Source organism: Drosophila teissieri, chromosome 3R (genome assembly GCF_016746235.2).
Source record: "Drosophila teissieri strain GT53w chromosome 3R, Prin_Dtei_1.1, whole genome shotgun sequence".
Taxonomy (NCBI): Eukaryota; Metazoa; Arthropoda; class Insecta; order Diptera; family Drosophilidae; genus Drosophila; species Drosophila teissieri.
Genome location: NC_053032.1, coordinates 26,355,129 through 26,370,579, shown reverse-complemented (window position 1 = coordinate 26,370,579; position 15,451 = coordinate 26,355,129). Strand labels below are relative to the sequence as shown.

At 44.5% G+C, this 15,451-nt stretch overlaps 5 protein-coding genes across 7 annotated transcripts; 3 read left to right on the top strand and 2 right to left on the bottom strand.

Moving 5' to 3' along the window:
• The first annotated feature begins 6,771 nt into the window (after positions 1–6,771).
• On the top strand, positions 6,772–7,872 carry LOC122619253 (vacuolar-sorting protein SNF8). Its single transcript, XM_043796065.1, has 3 exons — positions 6,772–7,377; positions 7,445–7,591; positions 7,654–7,872. Exons 1-3 carry the CDS (start codon positions 6,908–6,910, stop codon positions 7,799–7,801), a joined length of 765 nt encoding a protein of 254 aa, XP_043652000.1. The 5' UTR covers positions 6,772–6,907; the 3' UTR covers positions 7,802–7,872.
• LOC122619252 (paramyosin) lies at positions 7,799–9,469 on the bottom strand. Its single transcript, XM_043796064.1, has 4 exons — positions 9,082–9,469; positions 8,413–8,910; positions 8,160–8,359; positions 7,799–8,087 (listed from the first exon to the last, which is right to left on the bottom strand). Exons 1-4 carry the CDS (start codon positions 9,403–9,405, stop codon positions 7,883–7,885), a joined length of 1,227 nt encoding a protein of 408 aa, XP_043651999.1. The 5' UTR covers positions 9,406–9,469; the 3' UTR covers positions 7,799–7,882.
• A 210-nt stretch (positions 9,470–9,679) lies between these two features.
• LOC122619256 (protein chibby homolog 1) lies at positions 9,680–10,467 on the top strand. The gene is made up of 2 exons (XM_043796067.1): positions 9,680–9,882; positions 10,031–10,467. The coding sequence occupies exons 1-2, from the start codon at positions 9,820–9,822 to the stop codon at positions 10,364–10,366; spliced, it is 399 nt and encodes a 132-aa protein (XP_043652002.1). The 5' UTR covers positions 9,680–9,819; the 3' UTR covers positions 10,367–10,467.
• LOC122619255 lies at positions 10,374–11,295 on the bottom strand. Its single transcript, XM_043796066.1, has 3 exons — positions 10,915–11,295; positions 10,739–10,861; positions 10,374–10,681 (listed from the first exon to the last, which is right to left on the bottom strand). Exons 1-3 carry the CDS (start codon positions 11,229–11,231, stop codon positions 10,489–10,491), a joined length of 633 nt encoding a protein of 210 aa, XP_043652001.1. The 5' UTR covers positions 11,232–11,295; the 3' UTR covers positions 10,374–10,488.
• A 1,097-nt stretch (positions 11,296–12,392) lies between these two features.
• Positions 12,393–15,444, top strand: LOC122619794 (fibroblast growth factor receptor 4). Of its 3 annotated transcripts, none has more exons than XM_043796932.1 (5): positions 12,393–12,726; positions 13,755–13,918; positions 14,203–14,318; positions 14,379–14,592; positions 14,660–15,444. In XM_043796932.1, the coding sequence occupies exons 2-5, from the start codon at positions 13,813–13,815 to the stop codon at positions 15,301–15,303; spliced, it is 1,080 nt and encodes a 359-aa protein (XP_043652867.1). In that variant the 5' UTR covers positions 12,393–12,726; positions 13,755–13,812; the 3' UTR covers positions 15,304–15,444. The 3 variants fall into 3 exon arrangements, with proteins under 3 accessions (XP_043652867.1, XP_043652868.1, XP_043652869.1); XM_043796933.1 differs by having other exon boundaries at positions 12,393–12,732; XM_043796934.1 differs by lacking the exon at positions 12,393–12,726 and adding an exon at positions 12,771–13,445.
• Positions 15,445–15,451: the final 7 nt, after the last annotated feature.

Sequence of the window (15,451 nt, the reverse complement as noted above, 5' to 3'; positions counted from 1 at the left end):
GTTTTGTGGCTACGTGTCTGGGTCTACTGATGGGCTACTTTTCCGCCGTCACTTCCGCTGCACGCAGCTTGTCGGCGGAAAACTCAAGCTGTTTTTCCCCGACTGGCTGGCAGAAATTAGTTTATGGCCCACGTACCATGTAACCCCGGCCCACAAAAGGCCGAAAGCAGTGAATGATAATGAAAAGAATGAACCCAACCCAAACCCATTGCAACCGATCAATGGAACTGTCGCACGCGCTGCGCATGAGGTTAACTGCTGTTTTAGTGCCGAACGCACTGCAGCCAGTTTGAGATACACAGGGGCTGACGTCACGTTCGCCTAATTAATAAATGAGCTCATTAAGGAGCCCCGTCTGTGTCTGTGTCTGTATCTGTGTCCCCTCGCTCCTGCTTTCTCCCACCCCCTACCCCCTCCCACTGTCAGCTGTTTTCTTTCCCATTTTATTTGTTGTGTGCAATGTGCAATATGGGCTGCGCGTGGCAGCCACAACCCCAGCAACTGCAAATCCGGTCGCTTGAAATGTATCTAGCAGATACTTTGCAGTGGCACATGTGTCGCAGATAAGATGTGCCCTTAAAACAAACTACTACTTAAACTACTTTTAAACGGCATATTAGAGCAGATAAGCTGCAAGTCAGATACTAAAGATTCTTAATGCTTAATCATATTTTAAGCTTAAGAGTTATAGGCCTTGCCAAAGGTAGTTAGCTTAGTTTTAGCCAATTTTTGTAAGCGAGTTACAGATATTTCGAAATCGCTGCGTCATGATTAGTGAATCATAAAGAAGTGAGGATGGGGCCTAAGAATTAGCTGGCAACTGCGACGTTGAGCAGCCTTGATAAGAATCATAATGAGTCATTGTCTAAAAAGGTGATTGATCCAGTAACCTCAGAAATTTCTTTACTTGCTGGCACTTTTCCTTCTTTTCGCTATTTGTAATGCGTGATAGTGTTTTAGTGGGGGAAGTTGGGGCCTTTCAAATGCCCCACAAACAAATGGGAACCTGTGCCGCTGCAGTTGCTTTCCATTTTTCATTCGCCTTTTTTTTTAATGGTTTTTGAGGCATCTGTAAATTTTGCGCCAATTTCTGCGGCTGCTGCTGTGGAAGTGGAAGTGGAAGTGCATGTGGATGTGGCTATATGGATGTGGATATGTGGCTATGTGGATGCGGCTGCCCTCATCAACGGAGCCACACGGATGCGAATTCGAATACGAATACGAGTGCGAATACCTGCTGCTGGTAATTTTGAGCACACATTTTTTGCGCCAAAAACCAAAACCTGAATCTGACACAGCCCGGTGCAATCTACCTCGCTCCCTCCTCCGCACCGCCTGCTCCATATAGCGCATTCTCTCTTCCCGTTTCCGCACATGAAATACATCCCCATGTGCACTGAGCGAAACTGTGCTAATGTAAGGAATATATGTCTTTCTTAAAATCCATTAATAAATATATGAATATCATAGGGCTGAATGTACCAAACCAACTACTTACCCAAAAAAGTGTTTAAGAATTTATCTATAAGAAAATCTTAACTGCACTGTTCTGAATAAATCTATACTGTAGTAAATTCTTCCTAACATTTCATGGTTACTTTTTAAACCCAAATGCTGCTGTCCGTTTCTCGCAGTGTACTGCCACATCCTCACACGCGTACGAGTATCTCGTTGAGCTGCTCAAGCTGGAACAAGTGCTTTGCTTTTTCCTTTCTCCCGACCCGTCCACCGTCTTATTTTCGGTTTTCTGGTTTTCTTTTTCTTTTTTTTTTTGGTTTTTGTTGAGCAGCAGCCGGAGAATCGGAGGGAATCGGAGAATCGGGGCAACGGCGGAGAGGAGACGAGGCTGGCTCAAAGAATTCTCGTTTTGAGCCGCCAAAAGTAACATCTGCTCCCCAAAAAGCATAGACAGCCCAGGAATTGTCGTTGTCCGCTTAGGGTTTCATTCCTTTTTTTTTTGAAGTTTTATTTTACTTTTTTATTTTTCTCTTGGCTTTTATTATGGCCTTGCCCAAAACAAAACATTAAATGAAGCGGTGGGGAAAGGGGAAGAGGGAAAAGGGTTGAGGCATGCGGTTTTATGCAGGGAACTCGGACTCAAATCAGGAACTTTCAGAGGGGCGATAAATGCGTATCAATTGGACACTCGGGAGATAGAATTACACCGAGGTTTGTAATTAAGGCCAGCTCCTGATTGCTCCCATTGTTGGCGATTGTAATTGTTCTGCATTCACTGCGGTTCCAAAAGAAAGAAAGAAAGTTTTCGGGAAGAAGGGTTTGTTTTGATTTTCCGTTTGTGCGGATCAACAACCGCAGTGCAATCGAAGATTTATTGAAAGCAAGGAAAGCAAGAGGAGATTGATGAGCAGATATGTATTATATATTTCTGATATATTTCTAAGTTGATTTATATACTGCACCTAAGAGAGTTAAGTATATTCTGATTAAGTGGTGTGTTGTAAGAATATGAAACCGCAATTCATGTGATTCATACTTTTTGCTGGGATTTTTCATATATACTCGCATGATATACATACATATATGCTGAGATATGATTCAGTTTCAGATTCGCTTATGACTTAAAGCCAGTCCCTTGTGCATAGCTTGCCCTTTGCCCTGACCCACACTCCTGCAACGTATTCCCCTGCCTGACCGGGTCGCCGAGTGCTAATTTGCCTCATTTATCTCTCCTGAAGTTGCCCCTCCTGCAGCCCGAAATGCACCACAATTACTCTACGTGACTCTGGGGCGCTTAATTGAGGCCAGCAGACGGACGGACAGAATGGTTCGAGTTTGAGTTTGAGTTCTGGTTCGCTGTCGCTGTCGCTAAGTTTATGTGATTATTTTTTGTACTCTGCCACTCACTCCGTCGGCTGCCCCATAAATCCCATAAATCTCACGAGCCTCCGATTTCGGGCTGGAGTGTCCAGTTGTAAGCGCTGGACATGTACACACTCGTATAATAGATAACCCCGCAGCAGTAATAGAGGCTACACAGATCTCGGGTTCTTTGGGAGAGGTGGCTTGGGTTTTCCTTCGCTTTCGCCCAGCTGGCCGGCGATCGTGTGACTTTGGGTAACGGGAAAGCTAATGCCTTTCCATACCATTATGACCACTGACCGAGATCATAATTCACGGCGAAAGGAAACCCAAGACAAATCGCATGTGTAAATCGCTTACGGAGAGTGGGTCGTGGGCATAAATCAAATCGGTGGGTCACTTTTGGCTATGCCTCGTTGCTTCATCTACTGTTGCTGTTGCTATTGCTGTAGCTGTTGCTGTTGCTGTTGCATGCAACACGCCAGCCACTCGCATTATGTTGTAAGTCGCGATTTGTAAGTTTGTCAGCTCTTGGCTCCCAGCTGACCCACTTGAGTGTTCTTATTTGCCTGGGTGTGTTCGCCATCGCGGGCCGTTACTTTTCACACCCAACCAAACTGGTTGGCAATGCGAAAACTAGCGACAATTGCCGCTGCCACCAATGAAATAGAGGGGGTTACACAGAGAAAAATTGGGGAACCGGCTTATGATGCAAAATGATCTTTGCCACAAAAAGTTATCACGTGTTCCAGTACCATAAACCAAAGTTTAACTGTTTACTATGAAAACATTAATGAATGATTGCTGAGTATCAAGTTTCAGACGTTAGGTTATACAGAAAATCACATATGAAGGTACCCTGTTATTATACTATTATATTAAATGGAGAAAACTTTATTTCCCTGTGCAATCACTTGGAAAATGCACAAACAATAGCGACCAACTGAGAGACCCGCCAGCATAATAATTGATCGCCGCGGCGAGCAACTTTCCAACTGGTTTTATTTGCCGCACGCAAAGCACTATCACAGATTTTCCCTAATTTCCCACCATTTTTATCCAGTTTTTATTGCCCTCGTCTGGCAGGCATTGTCTAAGATTTCCTCTCATTTCGTTTTGAATTTTTTATTATTACTTTTCCAGTCGCCGCGAACAAAAGAGTTTTCTGCTGCGGCTGCCAGCCGAAAGTTTTCCCGTTTTTCCATTTCCACCCGACTCGTCGAGTGTCTTTGGATGAATTATGAGCCCGTGGAGTGGTGACCCCGACCGGCTTTTTCTTGTTCGGTTCTTTTGCTTCAGCTTGGCCCGGTGGTTGGTGGTTCATCTGTGGCTTCATTTCATATGCACTGCGAATGTGAATGGACTCTATTAATGTGTAATGCGATCTGCGGCGCATGGAAAATCAAATGAGCTGGTCAGTTCGAAAGGCAGCCGTTTTGCTTCGCCTGTCGTAATGCCTGATGTTGATGTATCTCCGTATCTGTATCTCCGCATCTGTATTTGTATCTGCAGCTCTGGATCCCCTCGGCATATCTGTAGCTGACACGAGTGTATGCTAAGCTGACGGCATCTGGTCGAAACTATTTCTGGCACATTGCAGTTCGCGTTTAATGCGTTTAAGGCTGATTACATGCGATGGTCCACCGCAGCGAACTGCGTGCTTGTGTTTGTCAGCTGCCCAAATATTTCGCCCTCGACTGTCAAACATCCCGCATTGCATCACCCACATTCACACGAGAATTTCGGTTTTTTACAATGAAACTGGAATGTTTGTAATGTATACCTGCCATTTTTAAGTACAAAATATATTTTGTTTTATAGAAATTTTAAAGTATGTAATTTTATTTATCATTCTTATTGAAAACCCGACTATTTATTGTGTCTAAGTAAGTAGTAATTTCTTTGTGTGTCATCGGAGTTAGACTCCCTCGTTCGCTCATTCACTCATTTACTCGTTCGCTCGTGCCCTGTATCTTGTATCTTGTATCTTGGCCCTTTGTCTGTCAGCGGCATTTTGTTTATTTTTATCTGGTGCTATTTCAGTTCGCTTTTCCTGCTGCATTTCCATTAATTTTTGTGCGCGCCTGCGCGTTTTATTTGGCTTGCTTCGGTTTGCATTTGCAAGTCAGGCCGCAACTACGGTGAACCACAAATAAATATTTACCACACCCGTACCCGTATCCGTATCCGTAGCCGTGCATCTGTATCTGTATCCGTACACTTTCATCTGCGCCAGCGATCTCGTCGCCTGGCTTCCTGTCCAAATAATTGCGCATCCAGCAAATGCCGACAGATGGAGGAGGAAATGCACGTAGGGCGATGGGATCCAGAAATAAAGTGAGCGAGGAGTTGCAGTTTCTTCAAACGCATGTCTTATATTTTACCATAAATATAATACATACATATATAACTGGTCTTGGTTAAATTGAAGTTCTGATTTCCATCGGATTTCTATCTGCAACTTGTCACTTGTTTACAACTGCTGATTGTTTATACTTTACCAACTATCAAGTTCAATTAGTAACTATTTATATAAGTATTTATAAAAATTATAAATAAGGGGCTGCATATAAGGCAATCCCCTGTGTAATATCGCGTTACATTCCCTTGCTTATAGATTGGCCGCAATTTATTAATAGGCATGGCATGGATTTTTCAATTAACAAAGCCATTATGCAATCCATCGAGTTGTATCCCCGAGTTCGATGTTTGCCCTAGTTACTGGACATATGGCCACACGCATATGAATATTTGTGGATATCAATTTGTGTGGAAATAAACGCCAAGGCACTGGAAATAAAAATGCTGCCAAAGCTAGATTTCAAAAATAAAATGTTTATGCATAATTACACCTATGCAGGTCATTAAAAACTATATGATATAATAAGTTTATGAATATGTAACTGAAACGCTTTTCTGAAAATGGATCCCTTTATGATGGAGCAAGAAGGTTATGACTTGGGTTGAAACTTAATTTAAGGTGTAAAATCACTGGATGGTCTGCGGGAACCATTCGAGTGGAGGAACCAGTGGACTACTGGGCGTAGTGGTGTCGAGTGCCGCTGGGCATGCGATGGGTATCTGTTTGGGGGTCTGGATTGGTGGCCGAGTGGATCCCGCGCTAATCGGGCGACTCTCCTACCGTTAAGTGGTGCTAAGTGCCACATCGCCACGCAAACGGAGTCCAAAACAAATCGGAGGCTTATTAATGATCCGGACTGGGAGTCCGCTTCCATTTCGCTCCACTCGCATAATTAATCAGCACAGATATGTACATATGTAGATATGTTTGCAGCTCTGACGAAATTGTCTGAATTCGCATTTCGAATGATTCACGGATGGGATTGAGAGAGATCGGAAATTTAATCAGCGGGTTCGATATCCGCTGGCATTATAAACATGAGTGACTTTCATGGCTCATATTAGCAGCTGATCCGATGACGTTTTCCAATCATAATGATGCGGGCTCATCGATGAAACCCTTGTGTTTCATGCTTTCTCGTCATATTGCGAGTGTTTTTCCTTCTTTTTTGTAACCCCGAATTCGATGGGATTGCTGATTGAACTATGGGGGCGGTGGGTCCATTAAACACTAATTGAGCGGACCTTGTGACAAATGCACTTTATATGAGTGCTCAGTGGGATATCAGATGGTGTTGGCTTCGTATATGGAAATATTGCCATTTAAGCAACTTAAATTCATTTATTTAAAGGTAAGTCCTTTGTATTTACAAAATGATTAACTCAAATAATACAATAACTGTTACTTAATTTGTATATTATATATATATATATTATTCAGTACTTAATGCAATTATTTTATCATAAATAGACGTACTTTCAATTTTTATTCAATTTTATATTTAATACATCAATTTCATCCCTCCACGAAATTCAAATAGTTAACATTGCGCCTAACAGCACCCGCCTAGCACAACAGCACACTCTCTGTACGTCACGTAACTAACCGCAACGTTCCGCACTGACGCACTACGTAAGGAAAACAGCTGTTTGCCATTGTTGTGATTAATTTTACTCGCGTAAATTTAACTGATTTGTATTAAACAAATAAGCTTAAGCCACAGAAATGCGACGACGTGTGGGCCTGGGAGCCATCCAGCAGCAGAAACTGGCCGCGGAGAAGTACAAGGACAAGGGCACCGACCTGCAGGAAAACCAACTCGAACAAATGACCAAGCAAATGGAGGTTTTCCGCGTGAAACTCGAGGAATTTGCGATGAAACACAAGGAGGACATACGCAAGAACTCGCAGTTCCGCAAACAGTTTCAGGAAATGTGCGCCGCCATCGGCGTGGATCCGCTGGCCACCGGGAAAGGTTTCTGGAGCGTGCTGGGCATGGGCGATTTCTACTACGAACTGGGTGTCCAGGTGGTGGAGGTGTGCCTGGCTGCGAATCACAAGACAGGTGGACTCATGGAGCTGGACGATCTGCGACGTCGGCTGATCGCCGCCAGGGGTCAGAGTGCGGTGCACCAGGAGATCACCAAGGAGGACATCCTAATGGCCGCCCGGAAACTGAGCATTTTTGGCAACGGGTAATGGTCATTACAACTGCTTGCATTCAAGTTCATAAGTTGCTCATTTTCCAAAACGTACTTGCAGCTTTGTGGTACACAAACTGGGCAAGGGAAAGTACATAGTGCAGTCCATTCCCGGAGAGCTGAGCATGGAGGAGACGAACATACTGAATGCCGCATCCAATACCGAACAAGGCTGCGTTACGCAGAGTCAGTTGATCGCGGATTTGGGGTAAGGGTTTCATTTACACACCGAACTGAATAGCCACTTGATTTCTGCATTTCCGTTCTCAGTTGGACCGACTACCGTGCTCAACAGTCATTGGATAAGGTGCTCGGCGAGGGTCTCTGCTGGATTGATAGGCAGGCGGGTGATGAGCCAGCCTATTGGTTTCCCAGTTTGTTTCCCGGTCGAAGTGCACAGACAACAGCCGCCACATAGTGATCTCGTAAAAGTAATTTAATATGTACAGAAGTAATCATAAAATATATCTTTGTACAACCGTAAAATCAGCGGCAAGGTCTACGAAGGCTGCCTGGAGCTGTCGCCTGCGGCACCGCTCTTGAGCAGTTCGTTTTCCGCCAGCAGCACGGAGTTCTCCTCCATTAACTTGTATATTTCCGATTCGAAGCGCTGCGTGATGTCCTCCATGCCTTCGCGGTACTTGGCCTTCATCTTCTTATGCTCCATCAGGCAGCGCTCCATTTGCGACTCATAGTGCCTTTTCCTAAATGCGTTTTGATTTATATTCATATTGTCATTGAGCTGTTCACATAGTAATTCCATATTGTATACTCACATCCTGGCTTCTTGAGCATCTTCGCCGTGCACTTCGCTAAGGGATCGCTCCAGCTCGCCAAGTCGCCGGCAGGTTACCTCCAACTCGACCTCCAGCTTATCGTTCTGCTTCAGCACCTCCTTGTACTTTTGCTCCAGGCGATTGTTCCGCGTCTCCAGCATGTGAACCACCGACTTGTGATCAGCAGACAGTTTTTTCAGCTAAAATTAGTGTAACCATAAGTGAGGATCAATATAAGATTTAAGAATTGTACCTTCTCCTTGACTGTGCTAATCAAAGTGTCCTTCTGCTTGAGCATGTTCTTTAGCTGGCCCACCTCAACGTCCACACGTGTGGATGCCTCATCCATAATGGTGCCGATATTATTGGCCAGCTGGGTGAACTCCTCCTTGTAGGCCTCGGCCAGCTTGGTGGCCTCCGCCTTCTCCTTGTTTGCCTCTTCGCTGAGTATGATGGCCTCCTCGACTTTTCGCATGGCATCGGATTCCCGTCTGGTGCTCTCCATCAGCAAATTGTGGGTGTGGCTCAACGATAGCTCGTACTCCTTGAGCTGCTTCTGCAGAATGGACACCTTGGATTGACTCTGCTCGCTATCCCTGAGTTGGGCGTGCAGCTGCTGCAGTTGCTCCCCGCTGTGCTGTTTGTGATCGTGGAGTGCCTTAATGGTCTCCGCCTGCGTGCGAATCTCCTTCTGCTGGTCCACCACCTTCGCCTCCAGCATTTTGACGACCTTCGAGTACCGCTGGATGACCTAAAAGTGAATTCCGAAAACGTTGAAGTGGATTTTAGGATTTTTCCGCTAGTCTCTGGTCCCTAGAACATACGATTTTTTTGTCAAAGCTTACTATAAACTATCAACAATGCGATTGAATTTTGTTTTCAAACATTTCTGCCGGGTACGATGTGTGAATGGTGATAGTACCTGGTCATCTCCAGACAGTTCCAGCTGGACGCGATAGTTCTTCAGATCCAATTCCATGGTTTCGATGGTCTGTTTGGAGCAGTCGTGCATGCACTGCAGGCTGTTCCGTTCCTTGATGAGCTCGTCCACCTGCTTCTTGGCCGCGTCCAAGGCATTGTTGCTCAGCAGAAGGCGATGCTTGAGCTCCTGGTAATCGCCGCGAGCTAGGATGCTCTTGCACTTGGCCAACTCGGTGTCCAGCCGGCGGTTCTCGTCCAGAACTCCGTTGAGATGGACCTTCAGGTGGGCCTGCTCCCGCACCAGGCGCTCCACTCCTTCAGCCATGTCCTGCACAGAGCTGCTAGTGGATGGTGGATGGGCTTGCTAATGACTGGATGTGGTTAACAAATATATATTGTTGCCTTCCTACCTGAGAATGGCCTGCTTGTTTTCCTGTTGTGTCATGTTACTAGTGTTGGTGTTTGGAATCACATTTTTATCACACCTTCTGTGGCTTGCTTTACATACTTTTATTGTCCTATTATTATTTATTAACGCAGTGGTTTTTTTCAGTTTATTCTTGGTTTATATGCTGCTATCAATGAATCGTACATTTTAATGTTTGAATTGATTCGGCAATCAAGAAAGCTTTGTCTCCAATATTTCTCCGATTCTCAGCAACTTCAAAACCGTATTTTAAGAACTTTGGTTTAAGAATCTAATTGTGCGGCTAGGAACTCGCTGTGTTTCACCGATTCTATGCCACTGGCAGCCTTTTGCTGTCCGTCGTCAATCTCTGACTGCCTGCCACCCTTCAAGCAGGTACATATGGTATTACCAGCCAATAAAAAACCTGGCACGAGTCCTGCCGCGAGCGCTGACCCCTCGACAAGTGTCTGTTGTCCTGGGCAACGTGGCAGGCAAAACAAGTGGGCAAAGTAATCGAAATATGGTCAACTTTCCGTTTCAGTCACGTGCCATGCCGCTCTTCAACAAGAAGTTCGAGTCGAAGCCGATTCCAGTGCGCCAGGGACGTTGCAACATCGGACATCCGGTGGCCACCGAGGATCTGGATGACTACCGCCAGATATCGCTGACACTGGGCAACAAGGAGCTGCGCTTTGCGGACGGCATCTGGATGCACTCGTCCCGCAAGGGCGACGTGGATGACATGCTGCGGCTGAACAAGAAGTTCCGTGCCCTCGAGGAGGAGAACAACATGTGCAATCTGAAGATCGAGGTGATGCTGGATCTGCTGGCCGAGCATGCGACGGAACTCAGTGAGCTGAAGCCAAAGGAAAAGTGAAAAAATATAATCTGAAAAATCTTGACTATTTATTATTTTAAAGTCTTAATCGGACACGCTTCATAAATATGTTTTGATTTGACTAATAAAATGCTAAAATCTTAAAAATTCCTAAGCGTTGATTAGGGCTGATGAGTGTTGGAGTTATCGGTTGGGTCATTCCTCTGATTCATCCACCCAGAATGGACCTTGCTAAGTCGTGAGTACTCGGCATCATACTGCTGCATTAGCTCATCCATGTCTCTCTTGAAGCAAACCATTATTTCTTCCTGCACACCTTTATGCATTTCTACTTGATTCTTGTGCAGTTTTTTTCTACAAAGGCTAATAAAGTTAAAGAAATGTTATCATAGGTGATTATGATGGTCTCACAGTTCGGCTTGTTGCTCCTCCAGATCGGGATTGGATTCCATGGCAGAGTGTTTCAGTCGGGCCTCAAGGTTTTCATCCAGCTTCAGAGCTTCCATGTACTTCAGCTTCAGGCGATCCTTTTTTCTGAGTAAGAGAACTTTCCTAAGTAAAGATACGTATGCAGTTTGGGACCTTACAGCAGAACTCGAGGTTTATTCTGATTTGAATCATCAACGGAGCACCCAATCTTGTCCTCAGGTTTCCTATCCATCTCAGAATCTTCCTCGTATTTCTCACTGTTTTCAATCTTAGGATCTGATTTAGCCATCATTTGATGGAGCTGACAGGTGTCCTGCATGAAATAGCTAGAGTTCGCATTTCGCTCAATTTCGTTTTTGAATCGATCCATTCTTAGGGTATAATCATCTTGTACAATGTCCATGGTTTTAACGCCCAAATTTGAGGTCACATACTGAAACTTTTCATCTTTATTCATTAAATACATGTCGTCCATATTGTCCTGATTCTTGGCTTTATAACCAATAACTCGATCAATTTATACTGACTTAAATGGGAAACTAAAGGCAAAGGGATCTTGTTTCCATGCATTCCGCATACTCTTTGAAGAGCCGATGGGAAAGCGGATCGAATAATAAGCGAATTGTTTATTTATCGTAAATACCATAAATATCATTTTACCCAAAGTTAACCAATTTCGATGAAGACCCAAACACATACTTGAGATTTATTTATAATGCCACATTAATCAGTTTCACATGCCCATCGGGGAGTTATCATGAGTTCTGGCTGGGGGGCTTTTGTTGACCGGCCCATTGGGTATTAATTTGGATTTGTTGCGCATTGCGAGCATTTCGAGCCTTTCGAGCATTTTGAAGCATTGGGAGCATTGGAGCTGGTCAAATTGGTGGCATTGTTGTCGCCATTGGTAGCAATCTATAGACGCCATAATTGGTATCGCAGAGTTCCGGCGTCGAGCTGCCGCCGGTGGCTTCTGCTCCATTTATAGGCCGCTTTATCAAACGACGACGACCACCAACCGATAAGCCGCGGCAATCATTAGGTTCCATGGCTTATCACCGAAAACCAAGCCCACTGCACAAGAGCTGTATAAATACCAGTACGAATTTACATGATATCTGCAATCTATGGTTTAGAAAAGTGTTCGGATTGCCCGATAAAGCTAAGCAGCCCAGCCCAGTCCAGCCCAGCTCTCTAATCTTCGCTGGAAGTTTGATGTGGAAGTGGCAATAGCTGCGGGTGCCTTCAGTGGATATGTACATAGGTGTCTGGCTGGGCTCCTATCGGGCCACTCCATCGACTACTGTATATTTACGCACCGATATTGATATGCGATAAGCAAAACTGCTTATAAAACACATTTATTTTGTTGTTCCCAGCAATGCCAGCACCTAGAGCAAAAGTACACACGAAGAAATTTCATTGATCGATGTATTACATATGCTCAGTTTACTGTTTTAAACGAAACTACTAACCCTAAACATATTATTTTCATTTACTTATTATTTTATCTTTTTAAAATGCTGTAATTCATTGAATTTTCTCGCAGTGCATGGCCCACGGTGGCCGCTGCCGTCGCCACCGAGGGGTAACACTTGTTCGAATCGTGTATTACAGTAGTTTGTTGATAGCCAGCCCCGCGAACGGAACGCATACGGAAGAAAACGATCGCAAGATCGATGTGGCTACAATATTTACGGAGCACAATAGCCAATTGTCGGGTGGAAAGCAGAAGCAATTGGATCTCCAGACGCGGAAAATCTTGAATTTTTGCGAAATTCGCGAAATTTCAGTGACCATCGACAAATCGTGTGTGTGTGTGGCATTTAAGTAACCGGAGAAGCAGAACCCAGAACCCACACCCGGAGTTCCAACTAGTGGAAAAACTAATACGCCGTATCAGCGGAAACCAGGCGATTATGAAGCCTTCGTGTCAGTTGTCCATCTGGTCTTAGACACAGTGTGTGAGAGTGAGTGTATGTGTGTGTTTGCTCCTATTTTGATTCCAGTGCTCCACAGCTCCACAGTGGGTAAACAAATTGTCTATTAAACAATCAACTTTTCACCTAATAAATGATATCGTATAAATCAATTGAGTCGATGCCAATCAAGTGGGGCAACACAGATAAATCTCCATCACAATGGGAAGAGATCGCAGATCTTGGTAAACGAAATGCATAAACAAACGTCCCTGGTATTAAAAGTGTTTTATGAGCTTCGTGTTTTGTGGTCGAGAAATGATTGGTTCGTGACATTTCAGCTAAAGAAGATACATTTACCATAGAATGCAAACAGAATATTGAAAGAATTTAATGATTTAATAAAATTTTATATTATGCCTATCTATATATCGCTCAATCAAGCAGTATTCAAAAATTAATGTTTATGTCTATTAACCCCAAAGTAGATCCTAAATGGTTTCTACCAACAGATAGTTTTTCGCATCTCATAGATACAAAACACGATTCGTGCAGTTAGAGCCCTTCTACGCGCTTCTCAATCTATCGAGTGGCCCCGAAAGTTCTGTGGTAGCCGCCAATCAATTGATAAACGAGCATTATCGCTGCGGCAATGATTTATTGTTGCATAAATGGCACTCACTATTTATTAATAAATGGGAAGCGAAATTCTGATAATTTATATACATATATGAGCAGCACCAAGGATTTGTGGCCCAGTGTTTGTGTCTGTAAGCCAATGTAGAGCACCCGTTCGCTCGAATGGCCAAGTAAATAAACAAAAGTGGATTTTTACACTCATTGCCGCCGACAGCGCACAATAAAATGTGTGAAAAATGTGCTCGAAGCAGTGGCAATGCAACCGCGTAGACCAAATAAATAAATAGAAAGTGTGGAGAGCCTCGTTTGTTTGCTAAGAAATTAAATGAAAATCGATCATTTGGGAAATAAACGAATGGCCGGCCAGCGAACGGAATTCAAATAAATAAATGCGAAACCATTGTGTGTGCCCCAAAGTAACTAATCAAAGTGTTCGACAGGTTCCTTTTCTCGGCGATAGCAAAGTGGAAGACAATGTCGCGGATATGCTAAGTGGAAATGGATCCGATGATTTGTGATCTGTGGTCTGGCCGCAACTGGCTATTGATTCTCATTTGTCTCTGCGGCTTTCAGCAAACGCACGGCTTCTTTGTCGACTACACAGGTGAGTTGGTAAACCAATTTCGATTCAATTTAAGATTCAAGTATAAATAAATCGAAGTACTTGGAGATTTTCATTTGAAAGTGCTTTTTGTAACTACACATTTACGCGTTCATTCGTCAAAGCATTCAGAAGGTTAATCGCCATTTCGGGGAGCACGGCGCTTGATAAGATACTGTCAATTTGGCTATCATTGCCACAGAAAATAGTAAACAATTGCCATTGCCTTGATTGAATGGTTCGGAATTTTTGTTATATCTCTTTTCCTTCTTTTTTTGCCCGTGCAGAGAACACCGAGTTAATTCAACAGAGAGCCGGATTCGATGTCAAGCTGCAGTGCAATCTCAAAGGTCTGGTGGATGAGAGCATGCTGGATAACATCAAGATACACTGGTACTTCAAGGTACGTACTGACTTTACTACTTTTGTTAGTACCTATTGATAAGGATTAACTTCATTTCAGCAATGCAGCGAAAACAATTGTCATCAACTGGGCTCCGTGGAGGAATGGACTGCACTGCCTTGTGAGCCGAGTCTTTGTCGTCCGGAACTGTGGCTCCGGAATGTGACGGAGCGGTATTCGGGACTCTACAAGTGCAGCATTAATCCGCACATTTGGGACAAGGCTCAAGCGGTGGACGTTCAACTGGTTCGCACCTATCAGCTGGATGTGAAGAGTATGCATTTCCATCACGAAACATCTATACCATATCGAAGATCACTTATGAAATCTATTTTTTGTAGACACCTCATTGGCTGCCCCTGAGTTTGTGGACTCGTATCCCAACAACAAGACCACATTGGTGGGCAGCAGGGTGGTGTTCCAGTGCCGGGTTCACAGCGAGGAGCATCCCACCATCAAGTGGTTTCGCCGGCAGACCTACGTGGGAACTCAGTCAGCTGGAGAAGCCTCCGCGGCATCCACAACCTCCAACTTCAGCACCCATATTGTGCGCTACAATGGTCGCACATATGAACTGCTGTCCACCGATCCCGAAAAACTGATGGCACCACAGATATATCTCAGCAAACTGATACTGGACGGAGTGCGATTAGGGGATGCCGGACACTACGCCTGCGTGGCCATCAGCTATCGAGGCCATAAGATCCGGGAAGCCTTCCTGGACGTGCTGCCCGACGAGGAGTATCCGGATCAGGAGAAGGAGTACTGGGCGGACTACGATGGTACGGATGAGGGCGTACCGACTAGCGATCGGCGGGAGTTCCTGCTGCTCTTCCTGATGCCTCTGGGATTGGCTCTACTGCCACTGATCGTGTGGTTCAGCTACCTGTTGTACAAACGCTGCTCTGTGGGCCATGGCGACTGCCAGCGGATAGATTCGGACGAGGATCTGGACACGGAAAGGTGTGTCCTCGGGGGCAACTAGCATTAGGATCGAACTTATTTGAAGCTGCACTACGCTTACTAAGAGGATGTAATAAAGACTGTCTTTAAAGTTAGGAAAAGTAGACGTACAATCTGAAGTAAATATAAGGTTTTAAATAAACATTAAAGCTAATCAAGTCAACTGAGAT